The 17592-nt window shown below is 45.9% G+C and overlaps 1 protein-coding gene across 1 annotated transcript in view; it reads left to right on the forward strand.

Moving 5' to 3' along the window:
• The first annotated feature begins 109 nt into the window (after window positions 1-109).
• Window positions 110-17592, forward strand: part of LOC123826774 (zinc finger protein 420-like) — a 52812-nt gene continuing 35329 nt past the window's right edge. The window contains exons 1-3 of the mRNA XM_045850836.1: window positions 110-225; window positions 1820-1888; window positions 7665-7791. Of these exons, the coding sequence (XP_045706792.1) occupies window positions 1841-1888; window positions 7665-7791 (175 nt within the window). The 5' untranslated portion in view covers window positions 110-225; window positions 1820-1840. The remainder of the gene's footprint in view (window positions 226-1819; window positions 1889-7664; window positions 7792-17592) is intronic.

The following is a 17592-nucleotide window of genomic DNA, read 5'->3' on the forward strand; positions in this document are numbered from 1 at the left end:
TGTCAGCTCAGCCTCTCGCACTCTTGAGGAGAGCCAGATTATGACGTGAAGTCCACGCGCGGGGTTCTGGGAAATGTAGTAAGTAGTTCTGCGCAGGCGCAGTGATAACGGTGGGTCCTATTTGACGCTCCTCAAATTCGTGAGGCAGTTGCGTGGACTTAGCGGGGACTAGGCTAAGGCGTGAGGCCACTGAGTGGGGACCAGGTCGGGGTCGTGGGGTTGAAGGTGATGCCTGTGGCTGTGTGTATGAATTTGTGTTGAAGTGAGACTCCCGGGAGGTCTCTTTGTGTCTCGTTGTAATACCACGTGTGTCCGGGACGCTGCAGTTTTTCGTCTTTGCTCATGTGTGTGTGTCGGCTGCCTGTCTTGGCCTCTGCAGTGCCTTCAGTGTCCATATCCGTGTGCATGTCCGCCTGTATTTCCGTGGGCGGTGTCTCCCCGTGAGGGTTCCATCCGGGTGTCCACCTGTGTCTGGTCTCTTCCTGTGAGCCTGCCTGTGTTTCTGATGTGAGTGTCTGTGCGTGTGGGGGTGCTCCTGTTCTGTCCGAGCCTTCCCCACGTCTCTGTGCACCTGGCCTCTGTCTCTGGGCATGGCAGATGTGTATGTTTGTGCGCGTCATGGGTGCCCTATCTAGACCGTGGAGAAGACGGCCCTGCTGGACAGGTGGGCCTGGCAGAGCTTTCTCCCTGGGGGAGCCCAGGCCCATCTGCTTCCTCCCCTCAGTGCTTACCCTAGCCCTGGGAGGACGGAACGTGTGTGGTAGCCAGGTGTGAGGTCAAGAAAGAGGCTCAGAGACCTACCACATGCTGACTGTAGTGGATTGTTCAAGGAATTTGTTGGGTGCTCAGGGTATCATTCTGGGCATTATACAGGCCTCCCGGTGACTCTATGTAGGGACCCTGACCATCCCCATTTTGCAGATGGGGAAAATGAGGCTCAGAGACTGTAAGTGAATCACCCAACTCCACACCTAGGCATCCAGGTACCAGAGCCACCACCCTAAACACCCCACACTGGAAAATTCTTATTTCCCCTTAGAAACAATGTATGGCAGGAAATGTCAGAAAGCTAGGACAGAAGAGGAGCTGGAGCAGCTGCCACCCCTGGCTCTGCAGCCACATATCTATGGCTACTCTAGGTTCAGTGGTCACCAGCCCGCTGCATAGCTATTTTCAGGGCCTCTGTGCCTTCCTGGCCTCCTTTTAAATAAAGTAAAATTGGAATAGTGTTTGCATTGCTGTAAGGACATAAACAGTCCAGTCTGGATTAGATTTGCATATTCTCTTATAATACCAAAATAAATGATAATATTTTCACGAGTGTCTACTGGTGTCAGCTGACCTGGGCCCACTCTGCCTTCTAAGTAAGTCAGAGCCAGTGGGGAGGGGGCAGAGGATCCCGTTTCTCCCTTGAGACTGTTGGACTGGTTGTGTGCACAAGCGTGTGTGTGTTGGAGGAGTGACAGTGTATTGGTGTGATGTGTGCACCAATTGCATGGACCCGAATGTACTCAGCCTAACCTTAATACCACCCTTACCTTCTTGGGCATATGGCTTATCTTTCTGGACCTCAGTTTCCTCATCTGTGAAATGGGGTTCCTAGAAAGTACTCCCACATTGCAGGATGTCAGGAGGATTAAATCAGGGATGTTAGTCCAGGATGTAAGATGCCATAGGCCCCCTGCATGCATTCACTATTAACATGTGTGCCTGTCCTTGTTTGCTGGTCTTGTAGTGGCTGGGTGTGTCATGTCTGCATTGGGGTCACCCCTTCACCTGATTTCTCACTGTGCCTTTTTCTTTCTTTCTCTGTGTACAGCATGCCCATGCCTGGGTCATCATGGTCAGTGGAAGGATGGCCACCCAGCTGCAACACAAGAAAGTTCTGGTGAGTCTTGTCACCCTCTGGCTCCTCCCTCCTTAGGGTCAGGCTTTGTGGGAGGGATGACCCATGGCTGGCCCACTCCCCTTCAGGCCCCAAGCCCCTATCCTTCTCTCCTAGGGTCCTGTCTACCCTGAGTTGGGAGAGTACTGTCCTTACAGTTTATTAACCACTGTGTCAGGATGACTCAGGAGTGAGCTGTCCTACCCTGACAGCTCTCAGGAGACACCACTGGGCACCTGAGAAGTTGCAGCTTAAACATATTGAATGAGTGTTACAGAGGTCCTTCGTAGGATGTGCTGGAGGAGGGAACTTCAGAAGTAGGAGGAGGGAACTTGTGAGGGAACTTCACAAGTAGACAGGGAGCATTAAATGCCCAGGGGACTAGAGGAGAATGGGAGAAGGATGCCTCTGGTGAAGGACCTGTGAGTGTCCCTGGCTGTCATCGTGATGTTTTATGACATTTTAGTGAGTGGCTATTTGTGGTATTTTTCTCTAAATTTCCTTCTATGAAAGATGCACATTACAAAAAAATATATACATATGTAGCTCTGTTAGTTACAGAACCATCTTGATATGCCAAGGGTGTGGGTTCGATCCCTGATCACAGCACAAAGAAGCACTAAATGAATTCATCAATAAGTGGAACAATATCTCTTTCTGTCTCTCAAATCAATAAATTATAAATATGCATATATTTTTTTATTTTTATACACACATATATATCTAGGCATGAATCTTTTATGTTTATTAAAGATATTTTCTTTGAGTTTTAGGGGTAGAATAAGAGAAAGAGAGAGAGAAATACAGATGTGAGAGAGAGAAATACAGATGTGAGAGAGAAACATCCATTCGTTGCTTCCAGCATGCAACCACACCCTGGGTCATACCCGTTACCTTTTGATGTATGGCACAATGCTCCTTGAACTGAGCCATCGGCCAGGAGTGGGCAATAATCTTTGTCCAAAATTTTGAATGATTTTTCTTCTCTTTCTTTTTTTAAAAATTATGGATAGTGGAGCAACTACGTAAGGATTTTATTTATTTTTTAGTGAGAGTGTAAGGGAGGGAGAACTAAAGGGAGAGAAACATTGTAGTAGGCTACAGACATCGATGGGTTGCGTCTTGCACACCCTATTTGGGACCCGGGTCACAATCCAGACATGTATCCTGACTGGGGATTGAACAGGAGACCTTTGTTTCACAGGCCGGTGCTCAATCTGCAAAGACACACCAGCCAGGGCTTTATGTTTTCATTATGGGTGTATCCTTGCAGAGAATCTTGAGGAGGGTATTTTTAAAGCCTGAAAGAGTCTTCATATTTACAGGTTGAGACAGTTTATTCTCCCACTACCATGCAGCAGGGGCTGCTAATGTTTCCCGTTGGCCATTGTTTGGTGCTTATTCCACTCATTGAATGAAAATTACAAGTGGTATACACTATGCTTGTGGTGACAACTGATGTCACGTGATGTATTTCTATGTAGCATTGTTGGTGGTATTAGTGAGGCTTGTTTTGTAAAAAATAATTATTCGGCCCTGGCTGGTGTGGTTCTGTGGACTGAGTGCCAGCCTGCAAACCTAAGGGCTCCCAGTTCGATTTCTAGTCAGGGCACATGCCTGGGTTGTGGGCCATGTTTCCAGTAGGGAGCACTCGAGAAGCAACCACACATTGATATTTCTGTCCCTCTCTTTCTCTCTCCTTTCCCTTTCTCTAAAAATAAATAAAATCTTTTTTTAAAAGGAAGAAAATATTTATTCACCATTTATGCAGGCAGACAAATTATCCTATACTGTACTTTGCTGATCCTCAGGAATCCTAGTATTTCTAGGTTTTTATTCTATTAAGATTTTATTTGTTTTTATGGAGAAGGTAATGGAGGGAGAAATGAAGGGGAAAAACATCCATATGTGAAAGAAACATCGATCGATTGCCTCCCATATGTGCCCCAATCAGGGACTGTACCCTCAACCTTTGTTTTTACAGACAAAGCTCCAGTGAGCCCAATCAGCCATCCAGGACTGGACGTTTCTTATCAGTGGAGTCACACAACATGTGGTTTTTCTATCTGGCTGCTTTCCCTGAGCATGATGTGTTTGATGATGTTCTAAGTTGTAATAGGTGTCCTTTTCATGGCTGTATGCTATTCCATTGTACAGGTAGACCCTGTATGTATGCATTTATCAGGTGGTAACATTTGGGTTGTTTCCACTTTTTGGTTGTTATTAGTAATTTTGCTGTAAACGTTCATGTACAGTTTTTTTTTTGTTTGTTTCAGGCTGTCATTTCTCTTCAGGAGTAGAAATTATGAGTCCTTTGATATAAGTATATTTAACTATTTAAGGAACAATCTGACTTTTCCAATGTGGCTGCACCATGATATCTCCACTGTTAACTTCTCTGTGGTGGTTGCCTTGGTTTCCTTCTTAGGATTCCTGATGGTCATTTCCCTGTGGTTGGGATTTGGGTGTTCAGTTTCTTTTTCTTAATCTCTTTTTAGCGTGATTACATTCTGATATTTCTAAAAAAAGAACCTGTCCTAGCTGTGTTGCTCAGTTGGTTGTAGCATTGTCCCTTACACCAAAAGCTGGATGGTTCAGTCCCTGGTTTGGGCATGTGCATGATGCAAACAGATCGATGTCTCTGTCTCTTCTCTGACCTTGCCTTCCTTTCCCTCTAAAATCAATAAATATATCCTCAAATGATGACTAAAAAAAAATAGAGGCTGATTTCAGCTCTTTGGAACTGGGTGAGGTTTTTCTTGTGTGAAGTGGTTTGTGCCATTAGAAAGAATCAAAAACAGATGGAGCTCTGGAGTGAGTGGCCTGAGTCATGTAACCACAGAGCACTCAGGACTTTGGACCACTTGGAGGAAAGCCCCATTTCTGCGGGAATCTTCCAATCCCTCTGAGGTGGAGGACCCTCTGTCTTACCACCCACATCTTTGTGAAGTACATTATGGGCTCCCAGAAGCCCAAGACCATCTCTGGTTGTCAGTCTGTCCCAGCCAGGGCTTGGTACAGGGAGACTGTTCAGTAAAAATTTCATTGAGTTCATTCATTCAGCTGGGGAGTCTTAGGGATGACTTTCAGCAAGAGTTACATTTAAAAAATTAACATCTTACGAGTACAACAGTAAAGAGGTACAGGAGGAAACTTCGAGAAGTGGTAAAGACACATTTTTCATTTTCACCAGTGTCTTTATTGACTTGGATACTTTGAGTATGTCGGCTATCTCCCGCAATTGGCTTCTAGTGGGTAGAGGCCAGGTGTGCTGCTACCTGTCTTCCAATGCATAAGACAGCCCCACAGCGAAGAATTATTTGGGCAAAATGTCAATAGTACCAAGAACTTCGCAAATCAGTTTTGACATGTTTCATCAGTTACAGCACCTTTTCATACACCGTACAAATCTTTTGTGCATTTCAGTTGCATTTTTACCTTTATTGAAATAATAAAGCATAATGCACCGAAAATGTTGCATATGTTCTTCCATCATCATTATTAAAGTGGCAGCATAAAAATTTACCCTTTTTGATAAGTTTTTTTATCAAATGCATGCAGATGTGACAGCTCTCATGGTACAATCTAACAAAATTGTTTCAAATGAAGTTAAAGACAATTAAACACTATTAGAGCCATTGTACAGAAAATGTAACTTTTTTTTGCCAATCCAATACTTCCAAATTTATCAAGTTGTATAGCTCTAATACATACCAGTATACCAGTCATACCTCAATAAAGTGTTTTTTTAAAAACAAAATTATTGCTTTAGCCATGTGATGTTGGTGGTTGGAGCATCGTCCTGTGCACAAAAAGTTGTGGGTTTGATCCCCTGCTCAGGGCAGATTGGACAGCCAGTTGATTGATGTTTCTCTTGTCAGTGTTTCCCTCTCTCCCTCTTTCTCTTCTCAAATTAATAAACATCTTTGGAAAAGGATTACAAAAGAAAGAAATTATCTCCTGGGCTTTCCCAAAGGAAGGATGGGGCAAAGAATCAAATAATTATATAAATTAAGTATTAATGATAAGGGACATATATAAGGGGTTTATGAAATGTCCAATTAATCAAATGATAAGACCACTAGTTGCCATTTTTGAGACTTCCTACAGCCATACCACACTGTGGAATCACACATATGTGACCTCATTTAACCTCGTAACAGCCACAGAGGGGGGTGTTGCTACTAGGGGGTCCATTGAACAAAGGGGCTCAGAGAGGTTAAGACAGTTGTCAGAGGCATTACAGCCAGTGTGTGGGGCAATGCTTAGACTTGGTCATGGTCTCATGAGCTCACACTATTAAACACTGACTGCCTCGTACTGCTCTGTCATCACCTGGTGGTAGTTTGCAAGTAAGTTCTCCACTTGTGGAGGGTGACCCGTGATTCGTGGTCCATGGCAGTCAGTTATTGACACCATGTCTGGCAGATATATATGTCACTCAGCTTGATGTGGGGCTGCTGTATCAAAGCACCACAGATTGGGATCCTTGAACAAAAGGATTCTATTCTCACAGTTCTGGGGCCCAGAAGTTGAAGACCAAGGCATCAGCAGGGCGATACCTCCTCTGAAGGCACCGGTAGAGGGTCTGTTCAGTTGTCACCTTCAGCTTCTGGTCCTCTGGCTCATGGCAAGATAACTCCCATCCTCACATGGTGTGTCCCTGCTTGCATATCTCTGTCCAACTTTCTCCTTTTTAAAAGGACATCAGTTGTATGGCCTTAGGGGCCACCCTTCTCCAGTGTGACCTCATCTTAACTCAGTACACCTGCAGTGACCCTGTTCCCAATCAGGTCCCATCCCAAGGTACTGAGAGTAGGCACTTCAACACAGGAACACAAAACTGAACCTGTAACATGGCTTAGAGTAATATCTGGTGCAGAGCAATTGCCTAGTGATTGACAGATGTCATTATTGCTGTGGTGACATTGTCATTGTGTCATTTTTTCATCCACAAAGTACTGAGCCACATTCATTTGTTACATGGGGTCATAGCATTGCATTCTCAGTGCTCCCATGTACCATTTAAGCCTCAGATATTGACCCACTTGCCCCCACCCAGATTGTCCCCCCAAAAATTCAGCCATAGACCATACCTTCCAGCTCCCAGACACCCCCTAGAGCTGCCACTGCTCAGGCACTTGTCACGATGGTATTGACCAAATTGTGGGTCAGTTATAGAGGTTTCCGTGTAGCAGGTGTGAGGTGATATCACATCATGGTTTCACTTTGCAGCTCTGTCATGATATTGAGTATTTTTAATATGTCTGTTGGCCATCCGTATGTCCTTATTGGAGAAGTGTCTATCCAGAGTCCTTGTGATTGTTTCTTTTTTTTTCCTCTTCTGTTTTTTCTTTTAATATTGAAGTAGGATTTCCTTTATCATTTTTTTATATTTTATTGATTATGCTATTACAGTCGTCTCAATATTTACCCCTTTGACCTTCTGTGTCTGGTACCCCTTTTCCCTCCAGCAATTTCCTCCACCTTAGTTCAAGCCCATGGATCCTTTACCCATTGTGTAAGTGGGTTGTTTGTCTTCCTGGCAAATACCTCTATAGTTTATTTGTCCGTCCAAATAAACTATACCATCCAGTGACCATCCAGTGACTTACCCATCGAGAACACTGCGTGAACAGGCCCTTCAGAGCTCCGCACATTATTAACACCATGTTTGGTGCATCCTGTGTGCCTTCCTGGTCCCCTTGCCTTTTGGGCCACGTCTCCTAACCTCTGAGAAAAGGGTCCTGTGCTGAGTGGTGTGCGCTTCCTCTTACAGGGGTCAGTGGCATTCAGGGATGTGACTGTGGACTTCACCCAGGAGGAATGGCAGCAGCTGAAGCCTGCACAGAAGGACCTGTACAGGGACGTGATGATGGAGGTCTACTGGAACTTGATCTCCCTGGGTAAGGGGACAGCCTTACAGTGTTACTCACCACCTGCCTGGCACTTCAGGATAACACAGAAATAAAATGGTAGACATATCTTACATGTATGACGTTCAAATTACTGGAAGCTAAAAATAAACTTATTAGGTGATGCAGTTGGGAAGAGTGTTTACTGCATGTATAACAGTCAGGATTATGAATATAGAAAGAGCTCCTAGGATTAAATGAGAAAAGAACTGAAAGAAGAATAGAAAGATGTACCAAGCTGATGAGCAGACAGTTCACAGATGTAGAAATGCATGGAGGTACACATTACAAAATATTTTTGAACATTACTATTAGTCAAAGAATGACCAACCATAAGGTACAGAGACATGAAAAAGGATACCAGCCCTGGCCACTTGTGGCTGAGTTGTTTGGAGTGTCCTCCCATACACCCAAAGACTGGGGACTCAGTTCTCTGTCAGGGTACATATCTTGCTTGTCCCTTTGAACCCTGGCAGGGCACATACAGAAGGCAACTGATCAGTCTTTCTTTCTCCCTGTCTCCCTCCCCATTTACTTCCTCCCTCTGGAAGCATATACTCTGGTGAGACATGAAATAAAAGAGTAAGACAAGCATGTAGTATAAAAATGTAGGGAAAGGTGTCCTCATTTTAGGATCCTGAATTGACAGCTATTTTGGGAGACATTTTGGAGCTACCAACCAAACTTCAAATGATTTCATTTCTAAAATAAATCATTTAATTAAGCATGCAGAGTTTTTTCAAAGGAAGAAAAATCTGGAGAAATGGCCTGAGATGCCCACCTACAAGACTGACCAAACAAATCAGGATGTAGCAATACAATAGAAATCACAGCTCTCTTCAAAGATGAGCAAACTTTGTAGTCACTGACACAGAGAAATGCCCTAAATAATATTGTTCCTCTAACTTTCAGAATTAGTGTACAATCCCATTCCTTTAACAGCTTTGGTGGAGGTTTAACTGACCTACCATTACTGCACCTAGTTAAAGGGAACAATTTGATGCATTTTGACATTTGTATCCAGCTGGGAAATTGTCATGATGCAGACAGGTCCATTAGGCCAAGATGTTTTTCTTTCCTTTCCCCTACCCTGAGTCCCCCATTCACCACTGTGGTTTAGTTTGCCTATTCTAGGATTTTATATATATGGAATCATACGGTACGTACTCTTTGTTTTTTTTTATCTGACTTCTTACACTCGGCATCATTTTCTTTTTGAGGTTCACCCATGTAGTCTGTATGTATCAATTGTTCCCTTGTGTTTTTTCTTTTCTTTCTTTCTTTTTTTATTTTTAAATCCTCACCCAAAGATACGTTTATTGATTTGATAGTGAGATAGAGAATGAGAAACATCAATCCTTGCTTCCTGCACAGACTTCGACCTGGGATCTAACCTACCGTCTCTCAGTACTCTGGATGCTCAGACCTGCTGAGCCACATGGTGAGGGCAGGAGCTGACTTCTTTTTATTGTTGAACAGTACTCTACTTCATGGAGAGACTACAGTGTGTTTATCCATTCACTTGACAATAAACACATCAGTTGCTTTCAGTTCTGGTCATTTTCTGTAGACACACGATGTTCCTGCTGTTGAGAATGGTTGGGTCATACATAGGTGCACATTTCACTTTTTCAGAAACTGCCAAACTTTTTTCCAAAGCAGCTGTCTCATTTTTTAATTCCACCACCACGAACCAGGTATGGCATTGATTCATGTGCTTGTCAAACTGAACAACTTCAGTGTCTCTCATTGTAGCCATTCTCACTGGTGTGCAGTCTTACCACATTCCACCTTTAATATGATACTGAGAACTTTTTTCAGGTGCCTATTTGGCACCAGTGTACTCTCTTTGGTGACATGTCTGGTTCAAGTCTTTTGCCTTTTTTTTCACTTGGGTTGTTTGCTTCATTATCATTCGGTTCTGAAAGTTCTGTACATATTCTTTTGATGTTAATTCTTTCTCTAAGTCTTTTATCAGGTATGTGTTTTCCAACTATTGCTTTCACTCTGTGGGCAGTTTTTTTCTCTTTCCTAGATAGCATCATTAGAAATGTCACCTTTTTTGAATATTGATGGAGTCCAATTTATTTTGTTGCTACATGCACTTTTGGTGTTATATTTGACGCACTGTTGCCTGACTAAAAGCCATGAAGGCTTCCTCCTGTTTTGTCTACAAGTTTTAGAATGTTAGCCGTTTATTTAGGTCTTTGGTTAACTTTGAGTTAATTGTTGTGAATGGTGTAAAAAGCGGCTAATGTCACTGTTTTTATTTTAAATTAAATTTATTGTGGTGACATTGGCTAATAGGATCATACAGGTCTCAAGTGTACATTTCTGTGATAAATGATGTGTCTGTTACATTGTGTGCCCACCACCCAAAGTCACATCACCTTTGATCACCACATGTCATCACCATTTTTGAATGTGCGTACCCAGATGCCCCAGCACTGTTTGTTGCTGAGAAGTTTGTAATTTGATGAAGTCCAGTTTTTCAATGACTTCCTTTGGGGATTGTGTTTCTGAGCATGTTCACACCCAAGACTCCTCTCTCCAATCTGTGCAGCCGCAGCCCAGTTCTATCCCTGGTGTATCTCAGACCCACGGGCCCCAAACATACCCACTGTCACCCTCTTTCCCTCTTCCCCCTGGAAAGTTACCCTCAGCCTCCATGTCCCAATCCACCACCTGCTCTGACATCCGGCATTACCCCCACACCTCAGGCCATGAATCCAAGATCTTTCTACCTTGCATACTTCTCAAATCCTTTCCTCCAGGATAAGATGGGTACAGGGGCTAGATAGTGACCCAGGGATTTGTTCACATGATCAGATTTGCTGGGTGACATTTTGGCTGTGGCTCAGTTCTCAAAGCCTCGGTTTCAGCATCAGTAATTTGGGTGTAAACTTGCTAGCAACTCACAGTCACGTGTGGTGTGGGCTACTCTATACCATGCCAGCACATGGCCGACACTCAGTGAAGGTTTATCAGGTGCCTTCCATGTCCTAAAAACTGTGAGCTGGGGACCAGCAAGGCTCTTGCCTTCACGGAGCTCACCTCCCACTGCAGGAGCTGACAGTGTGTAGGAGGAAAAGCACTGTCATGGTCACTCACAGTGATGCAGGCGAGAGAACAGCAGGTGGGAGCTTCCTTTCCACAGCAGGGTGGACAGAGAAGGCCTCCCTGTGGGGGACAAAGGCTCAGTAGGGTTTAAGGATGAGCGCCCATGGGAAGGCTGGGGGGAAAGACAGGTGCAAAGGCTCTGAGGCAGGAAACATTGGCCATGGACAAGGAAACCAAAGGGAAACAAGGACAAGTGGGCTGGATGGTGTAGAGGATTCAGAAGAGTGGGAAGGCGTTGCCTATGGTCCCCAGGGTACTGGGAAGGTGCTGGAGGGTTTGGTCCAACCTGAGCTCCTCTTTCCATGGAGTAGACAGTGGGTGGTAGAGAGTGGGAGAGGCTGCTGCATTGGCAGCAGGGGTGTTGCGTCGGTCTGGTCCAGTTCAAGGTGTTCTTTCTTCTATGTGGTGCCATTTCTTAACAGTCCAAATGGTGTAAGGGAAAAGGTGAGTTAAGGATGACTAGTAAATATTTTTCTTTTTAAATGATAGAAAAATTTTTTTATTTTCTTTAAAGATTTTATTTATTTATTTTTAGAGAGGTAGGAAGGCAGGGAGAAACAGTGAGAGAAACATCAATAAGTGAGAGATACATAGATCAATCATCTCTCACAAGCCCCAGACAGGGCACCTGGATCAGAACCCAGGCATTTACCCTGACTGGGAATAGAACTGGCGACCTTTTGGTTTGCAGGCCGACATTCAGTCCACTGAGCCACACCAGCCAGGGCAAAACATTTATTTTTTTTTAATGGTTGCAAAACAAACATAAGATTCAATGAACTGTTTAACTATTTTGTTTCTGACCATTTAACGATTGTTACATGCACAGTTCCATGGCTTGATATACAGTCACATTCTTGTTCAACCATCACCACCGTCCACCCTCAGGATGCTTCTTCATCTCCAGCTGACAGTCTGTCTCCTCTAATGAGCAGCTTCACATCCCCCACCCCTGTTTCTGGCACCCTTGTCCTACTTTCTGCCTCTGTCACTTTGACAGTTCTATTTGCCTCACAGGAGTGGAATCCTATGGTATAGGTCATAGTGATCTGTCTTATTTTACTAAGTTACCTGGATAGGTCTTGTTTCTATTATCAGGGACTGGAGGTTCCTAGATTCTGGTTTGCATCTAATGCGTTAGGTTTGGACACTGGAGAAGGATGCCCTGTAGGCCTTGGTTTATTTCTCAGTAGAGCTGAGAAAGGGGGTCTGGGTGGGGGCATCCATTAGGAGGTGCCAGCATAGAGTCTGACACCTGGGTCTCAGGACTGAGGGGAGGGACCTCACACTCACATGTTGTGAGGCCAGTGGGGCCTTAAATGGGGGTAGAGGGACAGGTACTTACCACTCCTATCTTTGTTGCCTCCTATGATGGAGGGCTGTGTCCAGCTGGACCTTCCCCCTTTTTAATGAGATTTTTGTATAAGATCTCACAGTTTTTAATGTTGGGAGGAACCCTGTTGTCCATGTGCAGAGTCTGGAACTCAGGACAGCCTCTAGGTGGAAACAGAAATTGAGGCATCTGTAGGACCCATGCAGGAGGGGATTGGAATGGCTGTGATCAGCGTGAAGGGATGAGTGTACAACACGAGTGGTCTGGCCCCAGCCACAAGGGACAGGTCACTTCTGGGCAGTGTAGGAAGGTGAGTGCTTGGTGAGCCTGTGGGGACACAGAGAACAACCAGTACACCCACATGTGAGTCAGCTTTTACTTTACTGTTTCTATTTTTTTTTAATATATTTTATTGATTACGCTATTACAGTTGTCCCACTACCCCCCTTCTCTCCCCTGCACCCTGTACCCCCTCTCCCACCCACGTTTCCCCCCTTTAGTTCATGTCCATGTGTCATACTTATGAGTTCTTTAGCTTCTACATTTCCCATACTATTCTTGCCCTCCCCCTATCTATTTTCAACCTACATTCTATGCTACTTATTCTCTATACCTTTTCCCCCTCTCTCCTCCTCCCACCCCCCTGCTGCTAACCCTCCATGTGCCCTCTATTTCTGTGGTTCTGTTTCAGCTGTAGTTGGTCACTCAGTTTCTTTTGGTTTTGCTTTAGGTGTGGTTGTTAAAAACTGTGAGTTTGCTGTCCTTTTACTATGCATGTCTTTTCTTTATCTTCTTATCTTAGATAAGTCCCTTTAGCATTTCATAAAATAAGGGCTTGGTGATGATGAACTCTTTTAACTTGACCTTATCTGAAAAGCACTTTATCTGCCCTTCCATTCTAAATGAGAGCTTTGCTGGATAGAGCAATCTGGGATGTAGGTCCATGTCTTTCATGACTTGGAATATTTCTTTCCAGCCCCTTCTTGCCTGTAAGGTCTGTTTGGAGAAATCAGCTGACAGTCTGATGGGAACTCCTTTGTAGGTTACTGTCCCCTTATCTCTTGCTGCTTCTAGGATTCTCTCCTTCATTTTTACCTTGGCTAATGAAATTATGGTGTGCCTTGGTGTGTTTCTTCTTGGGTCCAACTTCTTTAGGGCTCTCTGAGCTTCTTGGATTTCTTGGAAGACTGTTCCCTTTGCCAGATTGGGGAAGTTCTCCTTTATTATTTGTTCAAATACGTGCTCAACTTGTTGCTTTTCCCTTTCCCATTGTGGTACCCCTATAATTCGGATGTTGGAACGTTTAAAGGTGTCCTGGATGCTCTTAAGCTTTTCCTTGATTTTTTGAATTCTTATTTCATCATGCTTTCCTGCTTGGTTGATTCTATCTTCCTTCTGGTCCACTGTATTGTTGTGAGACTCAGATTCCTTCCTTTCACTATTGGCTCTCCTCCGCATATCTTCCTGCATCTCTTTTATGATAACCTGCATCCTTTCATCTAAATTGCGCCCAAAATCAACCAATTCCGTGAGCTTTCTGATCACCAGTGTTTTGAACTGTGCATCTGATAGATTGGCTATTTCTTAGTCGCTCAAAAGGATGAGTCCTGGGGGACTGATCTGTTCTGTTGGAAACATGTCTTTCCCTGTGTCTCCTTTTTTTTCCCCCGATCTGGTTGCTCTTGTTACGGTGGGGGGTGGAGCCTTAGGTGTTCACCGGGGTTTGGCACCCCAGTCACTAGATTGTGACGTTATATGTGGGGTCAGGGCGGGAGCCGGGATGGGAGGAAACAATGGCGGTAGTTCTATTCTCCTGGGCTCAGACCCTTCTCTGGGATCCTGGGCTACGAGCTCTGCCCTGGTCCACAATCGCTGCCTCACTGGGTCCGCCAGCCGCAGCTTGCGTACTCAGGGACCACCACTGCATTCTTGCGCCCCAGATGGCTGTCGCGCCGATTTCGCGCCAAATTTTCCCCAACCTGCGCGGGCTGCCGACCTGCACCAGCCCCGCGCCCGCCCGGCTCATCTTCTCCTACCAGCCTGGATGTACGGGTCTATTTCAACTTCTTGGCTGTCCAACTTCCATTCAGATAAATCCTCTATCAGTTCTGGGTGTTATTCTCTCTGTGAGTTTTTGTTGTTCTAATCTTGGTTGTGCGAGGAGGTACGGTGCGTCCACCTATTCCTCCATCTTGCTGAAAGTCCCTACTTTACTGTTTCTAATTACAGTCAATGATTTGAGAAGCACAGCTGGCTGGGGGAACATAAGACAAGGCCTGGAAGTCAGGGGTCTGGTGTAGTGAAGGTTCGCTGTGTTTAGGGGAGCTTCTGACTCATGCCTCCAAGCCCACCATCCTCCTCTTTCTCCTCAGAGGTCTGTCTTCCCATGTGAGCTGCGCTGTCCACCTTTGCACCCACTCCCAAAGGGACATTTCTTACTCTCTACTCCCTTCCCTCAACCTCACTGTCTCAAATCACTGCTTCCCTTCTGCCTGTGTCCCCACGCCAGGCTGTCCCCTGCTCTTAGGCTATGCCTTGGGGTGCTTTGAGAAGATCCTGCCTCCCAGCGTGGTTAACTACATGTGTGTCCCCATCTCTTTCCCCTCCCCTCAGACGTGGAGACTAGACCTGACACGAAGGAACTGGACCCACAGGAGGACGATTGGGAAGACAGACCATCTGTTGTGGTTGTTGCAGAAGGACCCATGAAGAATGGTGCCCGGAGTTACCCCTGTGAAGGAGCAGGGACACAGGGTGACTGGGTGGAGTGGCAGCAGGAGAGTCCAGGAACCTGTCTGGGGAATTTGGACATATCCCAAGCATTAGCCCCTGAATATTGTGAGTTTAAGACATTCGTCCACCAAAGCCCCACGTGGGCTGCAGTGATATCAGAGGGACATAGGGGAGCGGAGACACACCCATTCACCGTGTGTGGGAAGGACTCAGGTACTTCAGTCCTCGTTCCTCTCTCCACCCTCAATGTAGAGAAGAAGCCATACGAGTGTGAGGAATGTGGCAAGGCCTTCAGCTACACCTCATCCCTGAGGATGCATCAGCGAATCCACACTGGGGAGAAGCTCTTGTCATGCCACACGTGTGGGAAGCAGTTCACCCAGCAGTCATCCCTTACCGTCCACCAGCGTGTGCACACCGGGGAGAAACCTGACACGTGTGGGGACTGTGGCAAGGCCTTCATGCTGAAGGTGAACATCATCCAGCACCAGAGAACGCATACCGGGGAGAAACCGTATGTGTGCGGGGAGTGCGGCAGGCCTTCAGGCTGAAGGCGCACATCATCTTACACCAAAGGACGCACACTGGGGAGAAGCCATTCACATGTGGGGACTGTGGCAAGGCCTTCAGACAGAAAGGGAACCTCAAAGAGCACCAGAGAATGCACAGTGGGGAGAAGGCATATGTCTGTGGGGACTGTGGGAAGTCCTTTAGCCAAAAGACGTACATCATCCGGCACCAGAGGACACACTGGGGAGAAGCCATATCAGTGTCGAGACTGCGGCAAGTCCTTTAGCCGGAAGGAAACCCGCAATGAACACCAGAGGACACACAATGGAGAGAAGCTGTACCTGTGTGAGTATTGTGGAAAGACCTTCATTCAGAAAAGTCTCCTTATCCAGCACCAGTGGACACACGCTGGCAAGAGCCGTTCATGTGTGGCAACTGTGGTGAGGCCTTCAGACAGAAAGGGAACCTCAAACAGCACCAGAGGATGCACACTAGGGAGAAGCCATATGTGTGTGGGGACTGTGGCAAGGACTTCAGTCAGAACGAGTACCTCATCCTGCACCAGAGTACTCACACTGGGGAGAACCCATACACATGCAGTCAGTGTGGCAAGGCCTTCAGACAGCACTTCTCCCTCAGGATGCACCAGCGTGTGCACACTGGAGAGAAGCCCTACAAGTGCAGCCAGTATGGCAAGGCCTTTAGCCAAAAGTCCTCGCTGAGGACACATTGGCGCGTACACACTGGAGAGAAGCCCTATAAGTGCAGCCAGTGCAGCAAGGCCTTCAGCAAAAACTGCTCTCTCAGGAAGCACAGGCACGTGCACACCGAGAAGTAGCCCTACCAGTGCTCCTTCTGCCAGAAGCACTCCATGAAACACTTGTCCCTGCAGGAAAATGTGACCAACCACCTCTGAGGAGAACCTTTGTAAGAATGGCTGGTGCGGCAAAGCCTTCATCAGGAACTTCTTGCTTTCTGTCCACTGGAGGATCCATGTGGGAGAGAAGCCCTGCCTGTGTGACATGTGGGAGGAACCTTCAGCAGGAACTTAAACCTCACCAGACACATAGCAGGGAGGTGTGGAGCTCAGAATCCACACCCGACAGGCAGGTCATAAGCCCATGGGCAAGTGCCAGGCTTAAATGGAGCCCAAATGGAGAACACAAGAGAAGTCCTACTCATAGTGGTATTAGGAATGTGGGTGCTGTGGATTGGCTGTGCCATGCTCGCCATTTGCATCTGCAGTGCCATGTGGAAAGTAAGCCCACCTACAGGTCTGGTACCTGGGAGTGTGTCCAGAGGCACTGTGGTTCCTGTCTGAGCAGGAGTGAGCTGACTCATGACCTTGGACATCGCATTTAGTGTCTCTGGGTCTCCCTCTTCTCCACAGTAAAGTGGAGGAGGCAGAGGATGGAGGAAGAGGAGGAGGTGAGCTCCATGGGGGACATTGTCCCTTTGTCAAACACACTTGGATCTAGTCCAAAGATGAGGTTGCTGCCATCTGTGTGATTCCTTGTTTTCCTCACACACAGCCCCTAGTTTCCCTGCAACACCAGCTGGAAGGCCCCAAGCTCATAAGTTGTAGAAGTTACCAGGTGGTTCACGAGGAGGAAAAATATTTTTTTCAGGATTAGGAAGTAACAGTCTCTTCAGGTTCCAAAGTATCTCACATTGGTCTTTAAATTTTTCAAAATAAAAGATTTAATTAAGTGAGACCAACGTCATTTTAAACAGTCGTCAAATGTGCAAGTTGCAGGTACTGGATGTCCTGTCCAATAGTGTCAACGCTTTGGGGGAGGGAGCACACATACCCCACAGGAACGCCCAGAACCAAGCAAGCGTGCACTAGGCCACTTCCCTCTTGCAGTCTGGATTCCTGGCTTGGGAATGGTCACACCACGTCTAATGCTTATTATCAGAATGGTTTCCATGGTGTTTTCTGGTCTCCCATGACCATTGATATTAGTAGCAGGAAATTACATCCCTCTCCCCACCACACACACACCTACACCAGCAACACTAGGAGATTCATTGATTTCTCATCTCCTTTCCATGGATGCTCACTTACCCAATAAACATCCTCTCGTGGCATGAAA

Source organism: Phyllostomus hastatus, unplaced genomic scaffold, assembly GCF_019186645.2.
Source record: "Phyllostomus hastatus isolate PE091 unplaced genomic scaffold, TTU_PhHast_1.1 phas_contig_133, whole genome shotgun sequence".
NCBI lineage: Eukaryota > Metazoa > Chordata > Mammalia > Chiroptera > Phyllostomidae > Phyllostomus > Phyllostomus hastatus.